The 19,532-nt window shown below is 36.1% G+C and overlaps 1 protein-coding gene across 1 annotated transcript in view; it reads right to left on the bottom strand.

Annotated features, from left to right (window-relative positions):
* Nucleotides 1-4,325: 4,325 nt before the first annotated feature.
* LOC131689557 (autophagy protein 5) overlaps nucleotides 4,326-19,532 on the bottom strand; it is an 81,001-nt gene continuing 65,794 nt past the window's right edge. Inside the window, exon 7 of the mRNA XM_058974747.1 lies at nucleotides 4,326-5,135. Coding sequence (XP_058830730.1) covers nucleotides 5,023-5,135 — 113 coding nt within the window. The 3' untranslated portion in view covers nucleotides 4,326-5,022. The remainder of the gene's footprint in view (nucleotides 5,136-19,532) is intronic.

The following is a 19,532-nucleotide window of genomic DNA, read 5'->3' as shown; positions in this document are numbered from 1 at the left end:
CTCTGCACGCTTGATTCCAGTAGAGCACGTTTGGATAAATTGAGATCTATTCAATCAATTCAGATCAAAGTTGTTTTTGTGAATTAGAAACAGAACTACAAGAAGAATTATTTTGATTCTTTTCTTTTTGCTTATCGCTAAGAGAATAAGCGGGACCATTTAATTCGGTAATATAAATCGATAACATATTTTCACGAATGATTGCCCATATATCTATTGTATCACACATCAAAGAAAGTAAATAACGGAAGAAAATTATTGTTTTTGGGGGATAGATCCAAACAAATAACAATTGGATAAAGATCGTAAAATGCAATATTCTATGAATTTACTTACACTGGTCGTTAGCAAATTGAATCAGAATGTTAACAGCTTAGAAATTAGCTCCACAAATACCCTAAGCTAAGAGTCAAAATTATTGATTTTAAATATGTGCAATGTTCCAATAAGAATAAAATCACATAAAACTTCTGAATACAAAATGTTTTGAAATTTATTGTAAAAACAACGGTGATCAATATATTTATTTCGATTTTTGACATAGAATGACACTCCCAGTTCATTTTAAATTCAAATTGAAATATTTTAACCAATTTTTTAATCAAAGCATGAAATCTCGAAAAACATATAATTTCGGCTTAAGGTTGCACAGAGAATGCGCAAAATTCGCAAACGAAAAAAGCAGTTTTTTTCCACACCGTATGTCAGATCTTCATAAAAATCAATCAGCGTATGTAGAATGTTGTTACAGTACTGCTGATTGATTTTTATGAAGATCTGACATACGGTGTGGAAAAAAACTGCTTTTTTCATTTGCGAATTTTGCGCATTCTCTGTGCAACCTTAAAAGCCAACTGTCAAAATTCTCTTTGAAAGGGAGTTCCGGACAAACCGTTACTCGCCAATCACAGATGTTGGCAGTAAACAAAAGAGAAATTTTTTTTCTTCCATTAACTGCTATGAACTGTGTTTATCCAGCGACGGTTTGTCCGGAATTTCCTTTCAAAGAGAATTTTGACAGTTGGGTTTTAACCAGTAATCATATTTTTGTCGAGAAATAACTATCATGGCACCAATTACAACCGATGGTTTAGCCACCTCTAATTCGACGAGCGCCTATTCAAACTGAATAAAAACATGCATACGTATATAAATTTATTTTCTTTTGTCCATGTTATGTCGCTACAAAGTACTGCACATCATCGGCCAACTTTCAACTATACAACACGTTAAAGTTCAATGTTCAGAAACATATCGGCAACAAGTTGACAAAATTGTTCTCAAACCCTATGGAACGAGATATTTGACGAAGAAAAGCTATTTTACTGCAAGAAAATATCGGAATAAATTTACTCATTTTCTTTAACTTGAATTTGTTGTTTTTTAACATTGACGTGTAACGCAGATCAGAACGCAGCCATATAAATGACAGCATCGTTTGATTAAAGCTTACCAAATATTTTAGGCCGGTTTAAAAGTTAGTCCGGTTTAAAAACAGTTAGTACGGCTTTGTGTTTACGGCTATAAGTACCTTCCGCAAACAAAATAACGTGATGTTTGGAGTTATACTATTTAGCAAATTCCTTGTTTAATATGTGAAGCGTCTGAAAATACTAGTCCATGATATATCATTTTTAAAAAAAAAATTTTTTGTAATTGTTTTGCTGAATGACATTTTGTCTATGGATGCAAAAATTCCTTGATAACGCCACTCGGAAAGGGACCGTCAACAAACCGTGTAGACAAAATTCCGGCATATTTTAGACCCACTCGACATTCGTAGACTTGAGTAGGCTTTTTCCAACAAACAGTTTATTGGCACCGGTTCGTCAACGGATTATCGAGAGAAACAATATTTCGTCTAGTAGCGTTGTGTACTCGATTCGACCTTTGATCGGAATACACGGAACTAAGAATCCTTTTTCGGCGAAAACAGCATTCCACGTAGATTTACATTCAAATGATAGACGTTTCGCGATGAAATTATAATAATGTATATAAACGTAATAAATGTTCTTAGAAACACACAAATTTATCTGACAGCAAAGATACTCGCGCTAAGCATTTTCCCCACAAAACTTATGGTTTTATATTTACCTATGACCATGTCCACATCGTTACTGTTCCAAGTAGGCACTTCGATCGATGGAGCATGGAAAGCACTCCTTATTTTCCTGGAGAAAATATGTGCGTTCCTAGATTCTTTATATTAAAATTGTTCCTGATTGCCTGATATAAATATTAGTTTGAGTTCTTTCGCATTGTTCTATTCCAGGTAATATGAAAAGTGACACATCGATTAGAATGGTAATAAGAAGGCGGACACTTAGGCATTAGAAGGTAATATTTGTGAAAGATCGCGCAGCTTTAACGAATTTTTTAGTATTTATTGTTAGAGGACACTCGAAAATTAGCAAATTTTGTGGGATAATGGAAGTTTAGGAATCCCAAAGGCATCAACCAACCTTGGGTAAAAAGGAAGGATGAACGTCGTGACTTCCATCGGGTGGCATCTCGGGTCATGTCCAATGATTGTGTCCAATACGTTGAATGCGTATCTCCGGCGTATTGGGGTCGTGGAGAGCGTTCTCTGCGCTTGCGGTGACGGTTATCGCGACATCAAACATGTTGTCTGGTCGTACGCCTAGTGTTCTACACACCAAACAAAACTGACCGTTGAGGTATTTCGGAAAGATGTGCTTTCAAAGCGCCATAAAATTACACATTTTAAACACACGCCATACGTGGAGTAAAATAACGTGACTCGCAAAATTCAACGACATGTAAAATTAAAATCAAACGTAAAAATATAACATTTTTATGCTCGTATGTGTCATGGTCAGGAGACGTAAATTTACACGATTTTTTCTAGTTGAGTAGCGCCAGATCTGCGTTAAACGAATCCCTTGGGCCTGGTTTTAGTCCGAGATATGCTGGCTATCCTCCAAATTTATTTATATCTACTCTTTTGGTTGACTTACTAACAGCTAACTGCAAATGAGATCCCGGTTCATGATGTCCTGATAGTTATCTTCCGTTTGCCACAAAGCTACAAGTTTAATTTCATTTTTTCACTGTCATTTTTCTCTGATTATTCTCTGATACGGTCTCTGCTACTGATGTTGGGATCAACAATATTTTGCCTTCCTTATAAAAAGTCTACTGATTGTCTAGTTATTGTTTCTCCTTGCTTCAATTTGTAATCAAATGATTGTTAAAAAATTACAAATTATATTGTCCTTAAAAATATTCCCATAGTCTGAATAAAATTGTATTAATATTTTTTGTCTATCGATCTGAATCTCTTGTTTTAAGATGTAGACGTGTCAAAATGTACTCCCATGAGTATGAATATAATAAATAATTCCAAATTTCAAACATATTGTAAATTTTCTCAAAAAATTCAAATTGTAAAGCAAAGAAATTAGTATCTGAATAAAAATGTGCAATTGGTTTACATCGAGGATTTCCAACGCAAGAATTTTATGCACAAGTCACATAAATGGTTAATCTCAGGTTTTGATTTGTTCCAAACTTTCGAGTGGGTAATTCCCCCCTCGGTAATTTTCGAGTGGGTAGTAGTACCCATACTACCCACGCTTTCCGCCGGCCCTGCTTCAGTCTGATATCAACCTGGTCACGGAGTGATCTGAAACCAACGGGATGGAAATTAACAGGAAAATACCTACTCACGGTATTTCGGTATTTTTAATGAAATAGCGAAATAACGATATACGTACATGGAATTTTCTACTGTTGACAAATAAATTGTTTCACTATCATTGAATGCCTTTTTCAGGGTTACCATATTAGAACTCATATGTTCGAATATGTTTGAATAGGTTAGGTGTATGGCTTAGCAGTCTAATTTTTAAGCAGAAACAAACTATTTTGTCTTCATCCGACGTTTCGGTCCGTTTGGGACCCTTTTCAAGGATTCGATAATTGTTGTTTTGTTGTCAGATTGTTGTTTGAATATTTTAGACTTTGATATACTGCCGCTATACGTGTAATTATCCCATGTGTATAGGGAATCCCATAGCACATGGGACAGTTATGCGTATAGCGGCAGTATACGTATACCGTTATTTCGGTATTTCCATTAGAAATACCGAAATAACTGGTTTTAATAAAACCTTTCAGAAGATAGTAAAATTGCAACATTCGTATTAACATCCTATGTATTCTACTTCACTTCGGTCTTCGACATATTTATTTTTGTTTCAAGCTGGCAACCTTAAATTCTAAATTTGCTATGGTTTCGAATTAACATAATTAGAATTAACTGTATAACGCCACCATGCTAAATCGTTAACCGCCTTCACTACCCACCTGCTGTCATCCTAATAACATATACATATCCAATCACCGCCAGCGTCCGCTGCTCATCTCAACAACGCCAAACCTGCGGGTGGCCTCCCGTTTTTTTTTTCAAGATTTCAATCATGTGGACTTTTCTTTTCCCGTTCATTACAAACATGAGCCGCGGTGACAATCAGAAGCTTTCACAGATGATCAGATGCCGTTGATGGTTTCTTTTTTATTGCATATTAGTGGTACCCCGCCCGAGCCCAGAGTCGCGTCGCAAACGCCGCTGCACATCCACGTCTCGGAGGGCACAGAACACACGACGAAAGCGATAATTTATGTGACAGAGAATGCTTTTCTTTTATAGTATTTAATTAGGCTTACATATTAAATATCTGCTGTGAGTTCCCATATACATATACATACGCGGTTAAATGTCCATCCTGCGCGATCGTCATCGGTAAGATCGGTCGTAGCTTACGAATAAAAGCGAGTGTAAAAAGCGGAAAACTAGATCTAAACCGACTGACGCCCTTTTTTGTGTTGTTTTTGTTGTTGCTGTAGTGGTTGATGTTTACGAATATCGGTTGCGTTGTTGCTTGCCCCCCTCCAAATAGAGAATACTAGCCGGAGCTGGTCGCGCGGTCATTCGATGATACCTGAGACATACCACCGCGCGTTGTCCGTGTTCGATTGGCAGGAGGAAGTCCTCCTCTAGGCGTAGATCAGACATAGATGGAGGAAGTTGTCCGGATAGCTGAGGTGTTCCGAGAGCCACTGTAGGGGTGTGTTTTCCGGAACGCTGACACCGTGGGTTCGTGCTTCCACTGGAAAGGAGAAAATGAACAGGTGAACAAATTAGCTGCCTTGAAAGTTAGAATCGTTAAAATCGGAGATAAAATCACCGGTAACTAGACAGGTGGGACGATACTGGATAATGCATAAACGCTGTTGTGAATGTGGTGCCTTATTGTGGTGTGGTATATGCCGGCGCTTATTTCTGATCCCAATGAACTGAACAATAGGAAGAAAAGTAGCATATTTACAAGTGATAATCCATCTTATGCCGATTTCGTTTTCAGTTCAGAGTTACTCTAGGTTCGCTCGGAACTATCACTTTTGCATGGATATTGTAAACATTAGAGCTAACCTAGAGCGACTCTGATCTAAAACCGAAAACAGCATTAATTACTCGATAAACAAACTCGAACAAAACGAGTGATGGCCAGATGGGAAGCTGGTTGAATCCGGTGTATTTTATTTGCCTACTGCGATTTCTAAGTTTTTGACAAGTTCAGAAATTTGAAACGCAGCCAGGTGGACTGTTGTAAGTTAGTACAGTGAACCAATAATTGAATCACATTTCAAATCGACAAACCCACGTTTGAACATATCGATCATGAATCGACCAAAGGGCCGAAGTCGCAATGATATCGAATCGAGAAAAATAGCTTTGAAAATTCGGTTCAGAAAATTAAATCGTATTTTAACAGTGTTTGCATACTGCGCTTTCAAATGTATTGAAACACTTTGAAACAATACTAGTTTTCGGAAACATAACTAAAATGTTTTATATAATAACGTTTTCGTTGATAAAATTGAAAACAGATTATTTCGCCGAGTGTTGTTATGAAATGTTGATTAGGCCATTTTCGAGTCGCCCTCTTGTTTTGACGACTCTCAATTTCGCCCTGCAGTGTCGCCAAAAAACAAAAATCAAATGTGGCTTTCGCCGTGCTCGCTGGAGGGGAAAATTTGTTATTCCCCCTGGGCGTAACAAGCACTTGGTTTTTGTTTAGGGCGATTCTGTTTACGGACCTTGTAAACAATGATGCTGTCAATTTCGCCTGTATACACTACCTTAGAAATGCAGAGGCGTAACCCGCCTGGCATTTTGTTTACAGTTGAAAGTCGGATGCGCCGTTTTGTTTTTTATTGATTTTCATGAAGTGTGGAATATTTATAAATGAGTTTTTATATTTTTTATAAAGTATTTTTACTCCTCTTTCAGATATTAATCAGATCTCTGTTTGTGTACATTTGTTAGTTTCGCCCATTTGACGGTTCACGATCGATATGGTCAAGGCTTCTCTCTGTCACGTTACAAGTTTACGCATATTTCATAAGATAAGTCTGCAAATACGATAAAATCTGATTCTATCACAATTGCACATTATTAAGATCACCAATCCGCACATTTTTGTAGTAGAATTCTTCGAAAGTTTCAATAAAAGAGATTATAACTACTAGAGGTCGCATGTCGCTGCTAACACTGAAAATTTATCATCTCGCTCTCACATATGCTAGGCCCATTAGTTTGACACCTATTGCCGCGGGTACACACATGTCAAAGTAATGGGATTCAACATGCTAGAACGAGACCCCATGTTTCAGTCCGTGAACACATGGAAACAGTAGCGCTTTGCTCTCTCTCTAGTAGTTATAATCTCTTTTGTTTCAATATAGGGGCCCCGTTCAAAATTTTCTGCCGCAATTTTACCCAATTTTTTAAGCGTGAATATCTGCCGTTGTACTGAATGGAAAAATAATATTATTACGCTATCTGATTGGAAATATGTACAACAATTTTGTATCCAATTCGGTAGTATGTACAATTACTAAAAATAGCGGAAATAATGGATTTTATGAAAGTAGTAACTATCTGATCCATGATTGGTCGGTACAATTCGCTCAAAAAGCAAGCGTTGCTGGGACTGCCTCCTTTTCATCGAATGAACTGCGACGCATATAAAAAAGGAACACAAGAAAAATTCGGTAGTTTGTGTTCTGGCGTAGTAAGCGTTTCATGTCAGCTCACATTCTTCGATGGTAGGCGCTGATAGCATTTCATTCTAATCATGAAATGACGTGTCGTTTCATGCATACACGGAAGATACAATGAAGACACACCATAGAAAAAGCAGAAAGCTCTTTTTTTCAAAGCTGAATAAATGGATTGGCGATGGGGTGTTTTAGTGCGAGAGCCGCGCTCTCTTGCGTGTACAGATAAATTCACCAAGGCGCGCCTTCCAGAGTGTGTTTCCTCTGGCAAGCCGTAGTGCGTAAAAGAGATGGTGTTGGCTTATTGGATGCTGATATTATGATTTTTTTTTGATGATTTGATACGAGTTACTTCGGAAAGTTTATTTACGAGTTTATAGAGCGATTTTACACTACCAGGGGAAACTTAAAATACTCGGTCCTCGGAGCAAACTGAAAAAAAAATTTTACGTATCATCATGCTATAAACACAGTTAAATAACGGTCCGAAAAACAGATTAATTGTATCCACATTAAGCCCGGCTTATTTTATGTGCGGCTAAATGACGCAATGTGCATTTGACTTAATTTGTTTGCGAATATCGCGGCTACACAAGTAAAAAGCTCCATTATTGTGAAAACTTCACTATAAGATACCTGCTTGGTTAAGGTTCGAGCATATTATTTTTTTTATGAAAACATGGGGTAAAATGCGTCTCCTGAGGAAATATGATCATAGTTTAGCTATAGAACATCAATTGAGAGAATTTAGTAAATATCATTCAACCAACATTTCCCCCTGTAATCGCTCATAACGCTTTGAAAAATGTTCAAAATTTTAATAATTCACAACAACAACGGGACAGAAAGCTCGTTGAACTAACACGTAATTTTATTTTTTGTCGAGATTTCACAAAAGTGTAGCTTTAAATCGTCTTAGGTTATGCAATTATTAGGTTTTCAAAACAATTGTTCTGTTTTAGATGAGAATGATGGGTAGGTAATGTCAACGACATTACCGTAATGAAGTAGCATACATTTTAAGTTGTTAATACGAATGCTGCAATTTTTACTAATTTCTGAAAGCTTTTATTAAAATAAGTTTTTTCGATATTTCTAATGGAAATAGCGAAATAACGGTACAAGTATATACGATTCTCTACTGTTGCCAAATGTTTCACTCTCATTAAATGCTCTTTTCAGGGTTACCATATGAGGATAAATATATTGGAATATTTTAGGTTTCGATATACGTGTACCGATATTTCGGTATTTCCATTAGAAATAACGAAATAGCTGGTTTTAATATAACCTATCAGAAGATAGTCAAAATTGTAGCATTCGTATTAACAGTGTATTCTACTTCACTCGGGTTATGTCTCTGACATTACCCACCCATCTTTTTCTACAGAAAGTTTTTTTCTATTATGAACGGTTTTCGCTTTATTGCCATTTTGATTCGTCTGTCACGTTACACAATTTTCGCAGTGAGTTTGGAGATTGCCCGACTAAATTGAAAAAGTCTGTTCCATTGGCCTCAAAATTTTCGTGAACACAGCTTTAAGTTGAAGCTTGGAAAACAAAGAAGAGTTTGAAATATAGTTTTCCTGAAGAAATTTTTTTTTCGATTTTATGGAGTATTCTCAGTGATCTGTCACGTTACAACCAGAATCTGTCACGTTACAGTTCTATATTTTTATTGAAGCAAGTATATCGAGACAGTCGTACCCAAATCATCCTTGATCTGGAAACTGAGTTTTAACGAGAAATTTCATTTTGAAAAACATATTGGTTTTGATAAACAAACGTGAATAACTTATGAAAAGGTCGTAATTTCACGAAGTAACACTGATCGCGCCAGTGATAGGTCCTACGTTGTGTTTTATTTGGTTCAGGCATGACGCTAGGATTTCAAGTCGACACTCCTTTGTTCCGCGTTAGGTTGTAGAATCAGCAAAGAATAGCGAAATATTTCTTGGTAAAATCGATTTATTTACGACCGAAACAAACCAACCGCTCATGGCGGTGGTCGAACTTAGAGTACTATGGTTATTTGTAAGGAACATTTACATTTTAACGGATACAAGACACTGTCATGTATTGCACCGTCTATTTACACTAACGTACATATTAAATATTATCTAGATGTGATTAAAGAGCTGACTGTCAATTTCGATGATATTATAAGGGGAGCGTCCACGATGTACGTTGCGCCGCAACAAACACATTATGTCGAAAGAAAATCTAAAATAACTTAAAAACATTTGCATTTTTTAAATATTACTCTTGAATAAAAATTATTTGTTTAACAATACAAAATACGTAGTCTTCCATAAAGATAAAATGTAAAAGGTTTCATCAAAATCGAACATTGTCACCATTTTTGACGTAATTGAATCAAACCTGATGGAATTACTTTGTAGCAGGAAACATCTGTTACGTTACATAAGATCAACTGTGTTTTCTCAAAAATGAATAAAACTTAAAGGTTTTCGTAATACAGTTTCAAAAAGTAGACTCAAAGTAGTAAGAAAAAATGTAGGTTAGTTACTGTATGCAAGCTGTTGGTGTGGTCCACAAAACTTTTGCTAATATTTGATCTGTCATGTTACAATTCATTTGTTTTTCATTACTTCACAATTAAAAATAAGCATTAATCCATGTTCATCTCAAATTTTCAAGCAATATCATCAAATTTAAATTAGACTACGATGTAAAAATGTGGTTCCAGGCAAAAAGTTGAAAACATGAATTTTGTTTACCTTTTTATCTCCTTACGGTCTTTTAGTCATTATCAAGTCATCCAAGAAGCATCAACAATCTTTTATAACTGACAGACATGGAATTTTTTTTCTGAGCTCACCATTCATTTTGTTTAATATTAAAGGTTATATACATACGGAAAAACAACAGTTTGACGCAAAATTTTATAAATAAAATGTTCACCTGTGGTTGCCATTTTCGGGGCCTTGATTATATACGCATTCAACAGAACAAATGATCTTTTTATTTACGTTCAGGTGTAGTAATAAAGTGCAAGAGTTATGCATATTTTTGTTTTCGGCTCGCTCTAATGTTCATGAAATAACAATAATGACAATAAAAATGACAGAAATCTGCATTAGTTAAATTAGTTAGCCAGTACATCTCAAACCGGGACAGCCCGAAGGAATTCAAACAATTGAGATCTGGCGGACCAATACTCGGCAAAAGCCCAGACACCATGTTCGATATCGTGATAACCGTTTCCGAAAGCGCAGATACCGCAAATTTGCGAGCCCAATACGTCGGAGATTGGCGTCTAGCGTGTAGTGATTGGATAAGAGGCAAGACATCACACGAATGACATCCCGACTCACAACCATTCCTCTGAACCAAAGCTTCGTTGATACCATCGGGATGATAGAATGTAGCAACGCGGGTCCTAACTCTCCATTGCTCCAAGATATCTGCCAACATTCTAGCGTCTTCTGGTAAAAGATATTGCAAAATTCATTGAAGCAGATTAGTCATTCGTAGATTCCACCTTCTAAAGCGCCCGCCTTAGCGAAAGAGTCATTACCTGGGTTGGAGAAATGCGAGTGGACCCAAACTAAGGTGATCTTGTACGATCTTACAGATAAGACACGCAAGAACTCCCACATTTTCCCAGTGAAATACAGAATAAGCCTCTGTGGAGCTGAGGCTGGCCGAAACAATAAAGTATAGATAACTCCAAAGGTACACTGAATGGCAGCAATCTCTGCAACATACACTGAAGCAGGATCACTGCGTTTGAATGAGGTAGTGAGGTTTTGATTGAATATACTTGAGACTTGACCTGTCGGTGTAAAAGATCTTGTTTCAGTCGACTTCCCGTAACAAAGTACAAAAAATGTTTGAGATTATTTGCGGACACATGTGATCCAGGATTTCACGAATTTTATCTTTCAGGAATGTCTCGAAGAATACAGTTGAATGAGAAGCCCGAAAGAGATTGACACGATTGAGAGCATACGAAGTAGAATTGATGTTTTGTGCCATGTGAACGAGGTACAAGGACATAAATCGGGTATGGGAATTGGACTCAATTTTCAAATCTCTCTAAGTCTACAATTACAAACAGGTTCAAAGTATCGCATCGTACGAGCAATCAGTACAAGAGTAAACCATTTTCTTCGATCCTATTGTCGAGGCGAAACAAGATCATTTTCTCGAACAACTTCCGGATACAGGACAGCATTGCGATCGGTCGATACGAGTTGTAGTCGGAGAGTGATTTTCCTGGTTTTTGGATGGGGATGATCTTCACTCGCGTCCATATTAGGAGCAATGTGACCCTCAAGAAACTTATTTTTTGTATTACCGACTAAGAGTAAATCATTTTGTTTTCTTTTTTATGTTGTAACGACATTCAATTAGCACGGGACTGGAAGATGTGAAGTATTTTTAATAGAAAAGTGTGGAATAGGGTCAACAAAATTCCAGCTGCCGCCATCTGCCGCTTCGTGGGTTATTACACATTTTGTGAAACATATTTTTTAATATTTATGATGAAAACACCCTTTAAATGGCATAATAAAATTTACCACTCTTTGAAACTTTTTTCATTATTGCAGGGTTTGTATGACTATAATGGACCCTTTACGTATAATGGACCCCCTGACGCTGTTTTGTCAATTATCTCGGATTAATAACTGTTTTTAACGTATGATGTTAGTTACAGGACAGCTTTAACACTTAGGCAGAAATTAGAATGTGATTTGTAATTCAATAAAAAGTTGACATTTGCACTCAATTTCAGTCCAGTGCAGCATGACACAGGGTTTGAACGTAATTGTTTTACTATTATAAAAAGAATACTTCGCTCTGGTAAATAAACTATATATGATAGGATAGAATAGTTTTATTTGTGGGACTTTAACTTTGTGGTCATTCGTCCCTGAAACTATATATGAAAAAATTATAGTTTTACCCATTAATACCTAACACTAACACAATCTTTTGTGATGTATGTCTAAAAAACTAAGATAATTTAAAATTTATATTGAAATTCTGAGGGTTCAATATAAGAACATGTGACACTAGGTATCTGCGCATTATGAACCCCTGACACTTTAATATAACTAGAAGTTAGTAATAGTACGTAATAGAATTAAAAAGAGCTATCGGCATTCTGAGGATTCATTATATGTTTGATTGAAACCATCATATTGAAAGATTTGCAGCTTCTCAGTATTGGATCAACAAAATTTGTGATTCCTGCACCAATCAATAGACAAAAAACTAATAACAATAGGTACAAATACATGAAGGTTGTCATGCAAAAGTGTATTCGAGCGACCAGAACCATGTTCTGTCAAAAAAAAGTGTGCAGGTAATTTAATGTATCACGCTCTACTGGGAAGTATCGCGGAGTATCAGGAAAAATTGGCCTGAAGGAACAAGAAAAGGTCCACGCTTCCCACTATAGAAGAAAATAAAATAGTGACATGGATAGCCCGAAAAAATTACTTAATAACAACGAAAAATTAAAATTTGGAGTAATACTTTAGCAAGTTCGTCGTGTACAGGGTTGCAGAATGATTGTAATTTATGCGCTAATGTCCTTCTGTTGAAAAGTAATAGAATAAATATATTAATTTAGGAAAAAGGTGGTGTGAAATGTTCAAGAAGCTTTACGAAAATTTGATTATACGGAATACTAAAATAAATACCGTCAAATCTAGCATTGATCACTTTTTCGAATAACTTTCTTGAAATCATCGAAATGTAATTATTTCCATTTTAAAGGTAAGTACTACTATCCATAGATTCAAAACGTTCCAATTGTTGGGAGATTTATTTCGTTTTGCTGAAAGAACAAAATAATTTTATATTGAATTTTCGATCTGTCCCCCGACTTCAAGCAGCCAAATAATTGTATTGTGCTTGCAGAAATAAATCAAAATATTTGCGCAACCGATTTGACATTGGCCTCATGTTTGACAGCATAAACCACGAACTTGCGCGACTCTATGATGAGCCAAATATCCGGAAAGTAGTTCAAGCTGAAGGGTACGGTGGGCGGGGCATGTTGTGAGGATGCCGGACAAGAACCCCACCAAGTTAGTTTTCACCTTCAACCCGGCAGGTACAAGACGGAGAGGAGCGCAGCGTTCCCGGTGGATGGACCAAGTGGAGCAGAACCTGGCGAGTATCGGGCACCTGAGAGGTTGGAGACAAACAGCAACTGACCGAGTGACGTGGCGGAATATTGTGGAACAGATTAAATCATGTTAATATGATGTATAATCAGGAAATATAATAATAATAATAATAATAATAATAATAATAATAATAATAATAATAATAATAATAATAATAATAATAATAATAATAATAATAATAATAATAATAATAATAATAATAATAATAATAATAATAATAATAATAATAATAATATATGTTTGACACTTGACAGTGATTCTTTGTTGTTTTACTTTCAGTGTATAATTGGCGCTGACACCGCAGACAAATGCATATTAAAAAAAATGAATCGAATTAAAATATGTTAACGTAAATTACTCCAAAAACCTTTGTGTAATATAGTTTCTTATAAACAATTGGGCGATTAGTTCCTACGAAAACTGAATAATTAAAGCTATTAATTTATACAGTCTACTTCCCCGTCTATCCTCAAGCAATGCAACCAGAACAAGAACTTCGTCTAGAAACTGGAGAACAAGATAAATTCTGTCACCGGCAATCGTTTAATAAACATAACCCAAAGTGGCCAGAGAAGGCAATACCCTTCCTCGAAGATACTTCGGCATTCTTACGCTTCAGAATCAAGCGAAGCGAAAATAACTAATGTTCAATTTAACATATACAAGTACTTAGGTAATAATTTATCCCAAAAGATCTAGACCGGTAGCGTTCCAGCTCAACGTACGCCAAAAACACTTGTACTTGGATGGCTTTCACAGTTCTTGAATGTTGTGGAACATTTTTTTATTCTGCAGAGGCGTATAAACATGAGGGCCAATGCAATCCTGTTAATAGCTCCGTTGAAATTTCTGAGTACACTGGGTGACGGTTTTTCAATCAGCACCATTGCAATCGGAGCTGTTCCTACATTTTAATTGTAGTCTGATTTTCTTAACTTCCTACGGCACCGAAGAAACACAAAAATAAATTGGGAAACTTATCTGTCCAAAAAATATATATTTTGTAAACAAAAATTTTATCACCATAACATGAACTGACATAAATGTACGTTTATATTTTGACAGAAAATGCGCATGTTCAAGTTGCTTCGCAACTGATAACTCGGCGGTTCGATTTAGTGCCATTGCGACAATATAAAAACTGATATATAGTTCGAAATCTTTTATATGTTGCATATATCCAGACATGAATCCATTATTGTTACGTCCCAAAATATAACAAAACTTACTCTAAAGATACAAAGTATTTTTTTCAGGAAACTAGTAGAAATTAAATAGTTGGGGATTATTTGTTAAAAATACTTACGGTTTCTACAAAATGATTCAGATATACATGAATGTACAAGGAATTGTATGAACTGATCAAAATGGTGCACAAAGTTGTGTCGTTTTCAATTTGTATTTGGGTTCTTAAAATATTATTAAATGACAAATTATTCGTTATCTTTAGATAACGAACATGTTAGTATTTTTATGAACGTGTCCACTGGAAAACAGACAGAGAAAGAATAACCGGAACGGTGAGAATTAGGGTTGTGGTACCGGTAATACCGGTACCGAAAATCCCGGGAATACCCACCCATTTTTGGTACCGTAATACCGGTACTAAACAAAAGCCAGTACCGGTATTTTCGGTACCATATAATTTTTTTATGAAGAATATGTGGACTCTCTAGGGGGACCTGTTTCAAAATATCCGTCTGCAAGATGACTTAATTATTTTAATTACCTTCTAGATAAATCGTTGAGCTAACACCTTTGTAGGGAAATGAGGTGGGGCCATCATCATAATAATTCTAGAAGTTAAACATTACTAGCTCCCGTTGTACTGAACGGTATGTTTAAATTCCGGCACTATTTTGTCTAAATTAAATTTTAACGATCTTGTACTAAATTTCAAAATATTCACATCTAGCGTAAGAGACGTAAAAATGTGCTATGAATTGTTTATATTGGCGACATTCTGATTGGTTTCAATTATTCACTGAGTGGCGCGTAATAAGACTATGGTCTAAGTCATGTCTGTATTTGGCTTGCTCTTAACCCTCCGGAAGTCGCGCATATGTCCTACTGAACGAGCAGCCGCTGATACTCTAACACGATTTCGCCAGCTTTTCAGAGCAGCGTGCACTCAGTGCACTAGCGCGACTGCCGGAAGGTTAAGAACGAACAGCGATTTAGTAGCTAACAATTTTAGACTTGGTGAACTGCTTCAAATAGGGCGATTTGTAATTATTGGTGATAGGAAAATTCTGCAAAAGTTCATAGTTTACAGGAAAGCAAGGAGCGTTGGTATGCATTAGAGAATAGTAGGCAATTTTTTTAGGCCTATAGTAGGCAATAGTAGGCAGTAGGATTTACTGCCATTCTCGCTTTGTTTTACTGTAGTTAATAGGGTTTCTTACATTTACAATCTGTAAAATCGACGAAAGTCGCACCGCTTAGCAGTTATTGATTTCAAAGTGGCCTATATTTCGAAAAAGAAGATGTCGCATACGAAAAATATCTTCTGCTGAAATGAGTCATTCCATGCCGAAGCAATTTAAAGCAATAAACATGTTTTTTGATCAGCACGAATCAATCATCTGAGAATTAGGTCATCAGTTCGTGCATTCAATTTCACTTTGAGGCTTTTTCGAATGTTTTAAAAAAATATTCGAGTACCGGTACTTTACCGGTACTACCGGTACTGAGGGCTTCAGTACCGTAGTACCGGTTCTTGCCAAAAAGGGTCGGTACTGCGAACCCTAGTGAGAATTAAGAAAACGGTGAAAAGTCACCTTTATTGGAAACACTAAGAAAAGATATGTCCTCAAGCGGGAATCGAACCTGCGATCTCCCAGTCTCTAGTTGGGTGCGTTAACCACTCCGCCAACGAGGAACTGTGATGATGTCATCACATATTCCTAATCGTATTGTGATCACCGCCACAGCCTCCAATACCTCCTAATTGACCTATCGACGCCCAATATCTCCTATAAGCAGATCGTCACCTCTCCCTCTCATCGATCGGGCCAAATCTCTCTCGTTATCTCGTTATTTATTATCACTGTTTGCCCCCTTAGCTAACTCAGTCGCCGCCAAACTTTGGCAGTGAATAGAGCTATGGTGGGGCATGTTGATGTCTGTCCTCAAAGCCTATCGGCAAATGCTAACGACAAATCCAGTCGTTGATGGAATTTATGTTTTTTCCTTATTCAAGAATTTTTATGAACGTGTCCACTGGACAACAGACAGAGAAAGAATGACCGGTTCCTTGATGGCGGAATGGTTAACGTACCCAACTAGAGACTGGGAGATCGCAAGTTCGATTCTTGCTTGAGGACATATCTTTTCTAGGTGTTTCCAATCAAAACCGTTCCGGTCATTCTTTCTCTGTCTGTTTTCCAGCGGACACGTTCATAAAAATTCTTGAAAAAGAAAAAAACAAAGATTCACGTCAAAATAAGGAATATATTGTTAGTATTGCAAATGCTTTACTCAACTTTACATCACAATTTTCGCAAACTTGTGTAAGACCTTTCGTAACGCAGACCTCATCACCTTACTCATAAGCGTCATACAAATCACATCGCTTGATATAAAAGTCATGTTCTCCTTTGAAATCAGCATCAGATCAATTAAAAACATTTATTCATTAGTTGAATGTTTCGAGTGCCATTGAAATATTTAATGAAAGGAAAGAATAACAAAATTTTATTTTTCTTATTTCATATTTTTCTTTTAATTCTGTGCTAAAATGACTCTTGATATTACCTATTATGATGAGTTTTTCGGCTAATCAGTCATAAATTAGACAGCGAAAATAACGAACATAGTGAGGTGCATGAATATGCGAACAATAGCACGATTAAATGACGCGAATACATTAGGACAGTTCATGTTTAACCACAACATTACACTTTACAAGAAAACGCAAAGTGTTTAATCCTTGATAAAGGTGGAATAAATCCATTGAAACGTTGGAAGTAAAAGCAATATTGTTGTTTTCGCTGTCTAAATTATGGCTGATTAGCCGAAAACCTCCTCATAATAGAAGCTCGACAGTCAAGATGACCTGAAAACTGAAAAAATACAATTTTATGTACTAATTGTTGGATATGCGTATAATGGACCCGGGTCCATAATGCACAAATTAGACACTGTGTCCATAATAGGAAAACAGGTCCATTATAGGAATATGGATACCAGTTCGAATTATCGAATTTTACTAAAGAAATCAAGTTGAAATGCCTTCAATTTTCATTATATTGTTTGAAAGACTTGGTATCATCAATTGATAGAATATTACATTAAAAGTACAAGTGGTTTTATCCAAATTCTTTGAAATTGCTAGCACCATCTACTGCGGGGTCCATTACTAGCAAATTAACCCTATGTTTTCGAAGATTCAGGAATAAAAAAGTTTAATTAAGAGATATGTTGATGAAAAGTGTCAATTTTTTTCTCGAGCATTTTTTAAAATGTCATGTAGGGCCATCTACATAGGACGAATTTCGCGCCAACTCGAACAAATGTTGGCAGCACCCTCTCAGATTTTAATGAAACTTTCTGTACATGAAGACTTTGTCACAAAAAGCCACTTTGCATATTTTGTTTTTCCAAAAATGATCTAGACTGTCTTTTGAAAAGGGCCAAACTTTTTTCTACCAATTTTTTTTCAAATGGCTATAGTCTAAAAATGACAAATCCTTCAAAAAAAAATGTTGTAGGAGTGGTTTTCACAAAATTACTCAAATTTTCGAGTAAAAATATTGAAAAAAATCTTTATTGACTCCTACACTGAAAAAAATCGATTTTAAAAATTTAAAGTCGATTTACAAAAAAAAATCTATTTTTGATTTGGATGAAATTTTGTTCCAAGATAGATAATTATGTTCCCTACCTACCGTCAAAAATTCAAGTTGGGCACTTTTGATGAAAAAAAGTTATTTGAAAAAAACTTTACCTTGTCCAAACTGAATTTTTTTTTCTTCAGTGTATTTTTATCGAAAACTAAACCAATGAAAGTCATGATCATCTCAGAATCCCGCTGCTAGTTGCCTAATACATGCAAAAAGTATCAGTACCGAAATTGGTATATATTCATAACAAACTTGAATGAAGACTGGAAGATTGGAAGATCGGAAGACTAAAAGACTGGAAGACAAGAAGACTAGAAGACTTGAAGATTGCAGTTCATTTATTCCTCTCAAAACTGATAAATTTTATGCAACAATTGACAAACTTTTCCAAAATTTATTTCTGATAGAGTAGCAGCACAATACAAAAATAAGAAAAACTTTGCAAGCTTGTTCATGGTATCTACTCGATCTGAAGAAAAAAATTCCCTGAGTATTCCAGGTTTTTCCAGGGTTTTCTAAAAAAATTCCAGGTTCAAAAAGAAAGAAAATTATATCCAAAACATTATTTTTTTCCTGTTTACTAACAATGAGTGCGTCACATTGTTCTTTTTATGTGTTGTAACGACATTCAATAGGCAAGGGATTGCAAGGTATGAAGCGTTAATAATTAATGTCATTTTGCTTGGAGCGAAAATGAGTTAGGTTCTAGCTCAAACTGCTATATGAATAGACAGTAGTTGAGATTGCAACCTGATTGAGTATCGAGGTCACACAAAAACAGCATAAGATACATGAAACAGGTCGTTCACCAACGTAGAAAGCATCTTCGATGCCTAGACGTCTCCAAAACGAGGAATCAACCCTATGTTGCATTTTGCAAAACAACAACTATTCAGTTTATTGAAATTGTGATTGAGTCTGAAAAGAGTTCTCATCGACAAGGTACGGCGTTTGCTAGACGTTCGTAATGCTAATCTTTTCGCCGTTTTTAATCGACGCAGTTCTGCTTTCTACCAGGGAAAGTAGTTAGTTCGTCGATGGTTTACCTTAGGGATATGACGATCAATGAGGTAGCTCAGCTATGGCAGAAGTTTTCAGTAGCGGAATTCTCATCTTTGCTTATCACAGAATCCCAGTTATTGCTTTGGAAAATCTTCAAAATTCTGCTGTAGTCGACCAGCTTGTGGTCTTGGTCTTCGAATGAAAGATGCAAGGTCGGATGGTGACGAACATACTTTACTTTAAACTAAGCATAGATCCAAAACCCGACCATTTTCGTTCAGCATGCTGCTAATCTGTAGGAGGGTGGCCGTAGCTATCCAAAAGAGTCATGCTACCTGGATGAAACATAGGTTCTTCGGGTTCAGAATGTAGAAGAGCAGATCGCCACTTTATTGAATAGAAGTTGAAATAGCCGAGAATCACAATTACG

The sequence above is a fragment of the Topomyia yanbarensis genome, chromosome 3 (assembly GCF_030247195.1).
Source record: "Topomyia yanbarensis strain Yona2022 chromosome 3, ASM3024719v1, whole genome shotgun sequence".
NCBI lineage: Eukaryota > Metazoa > Arthropoda > Insecta > Diptera > Culicidae > Topomyia > Topomyia yanbarensis.
The sequence above is the reverse complement of the archived record's forward strand: the minus strand, read 5'-3'. Positions and strand labels throughout refer to the sequence as shown.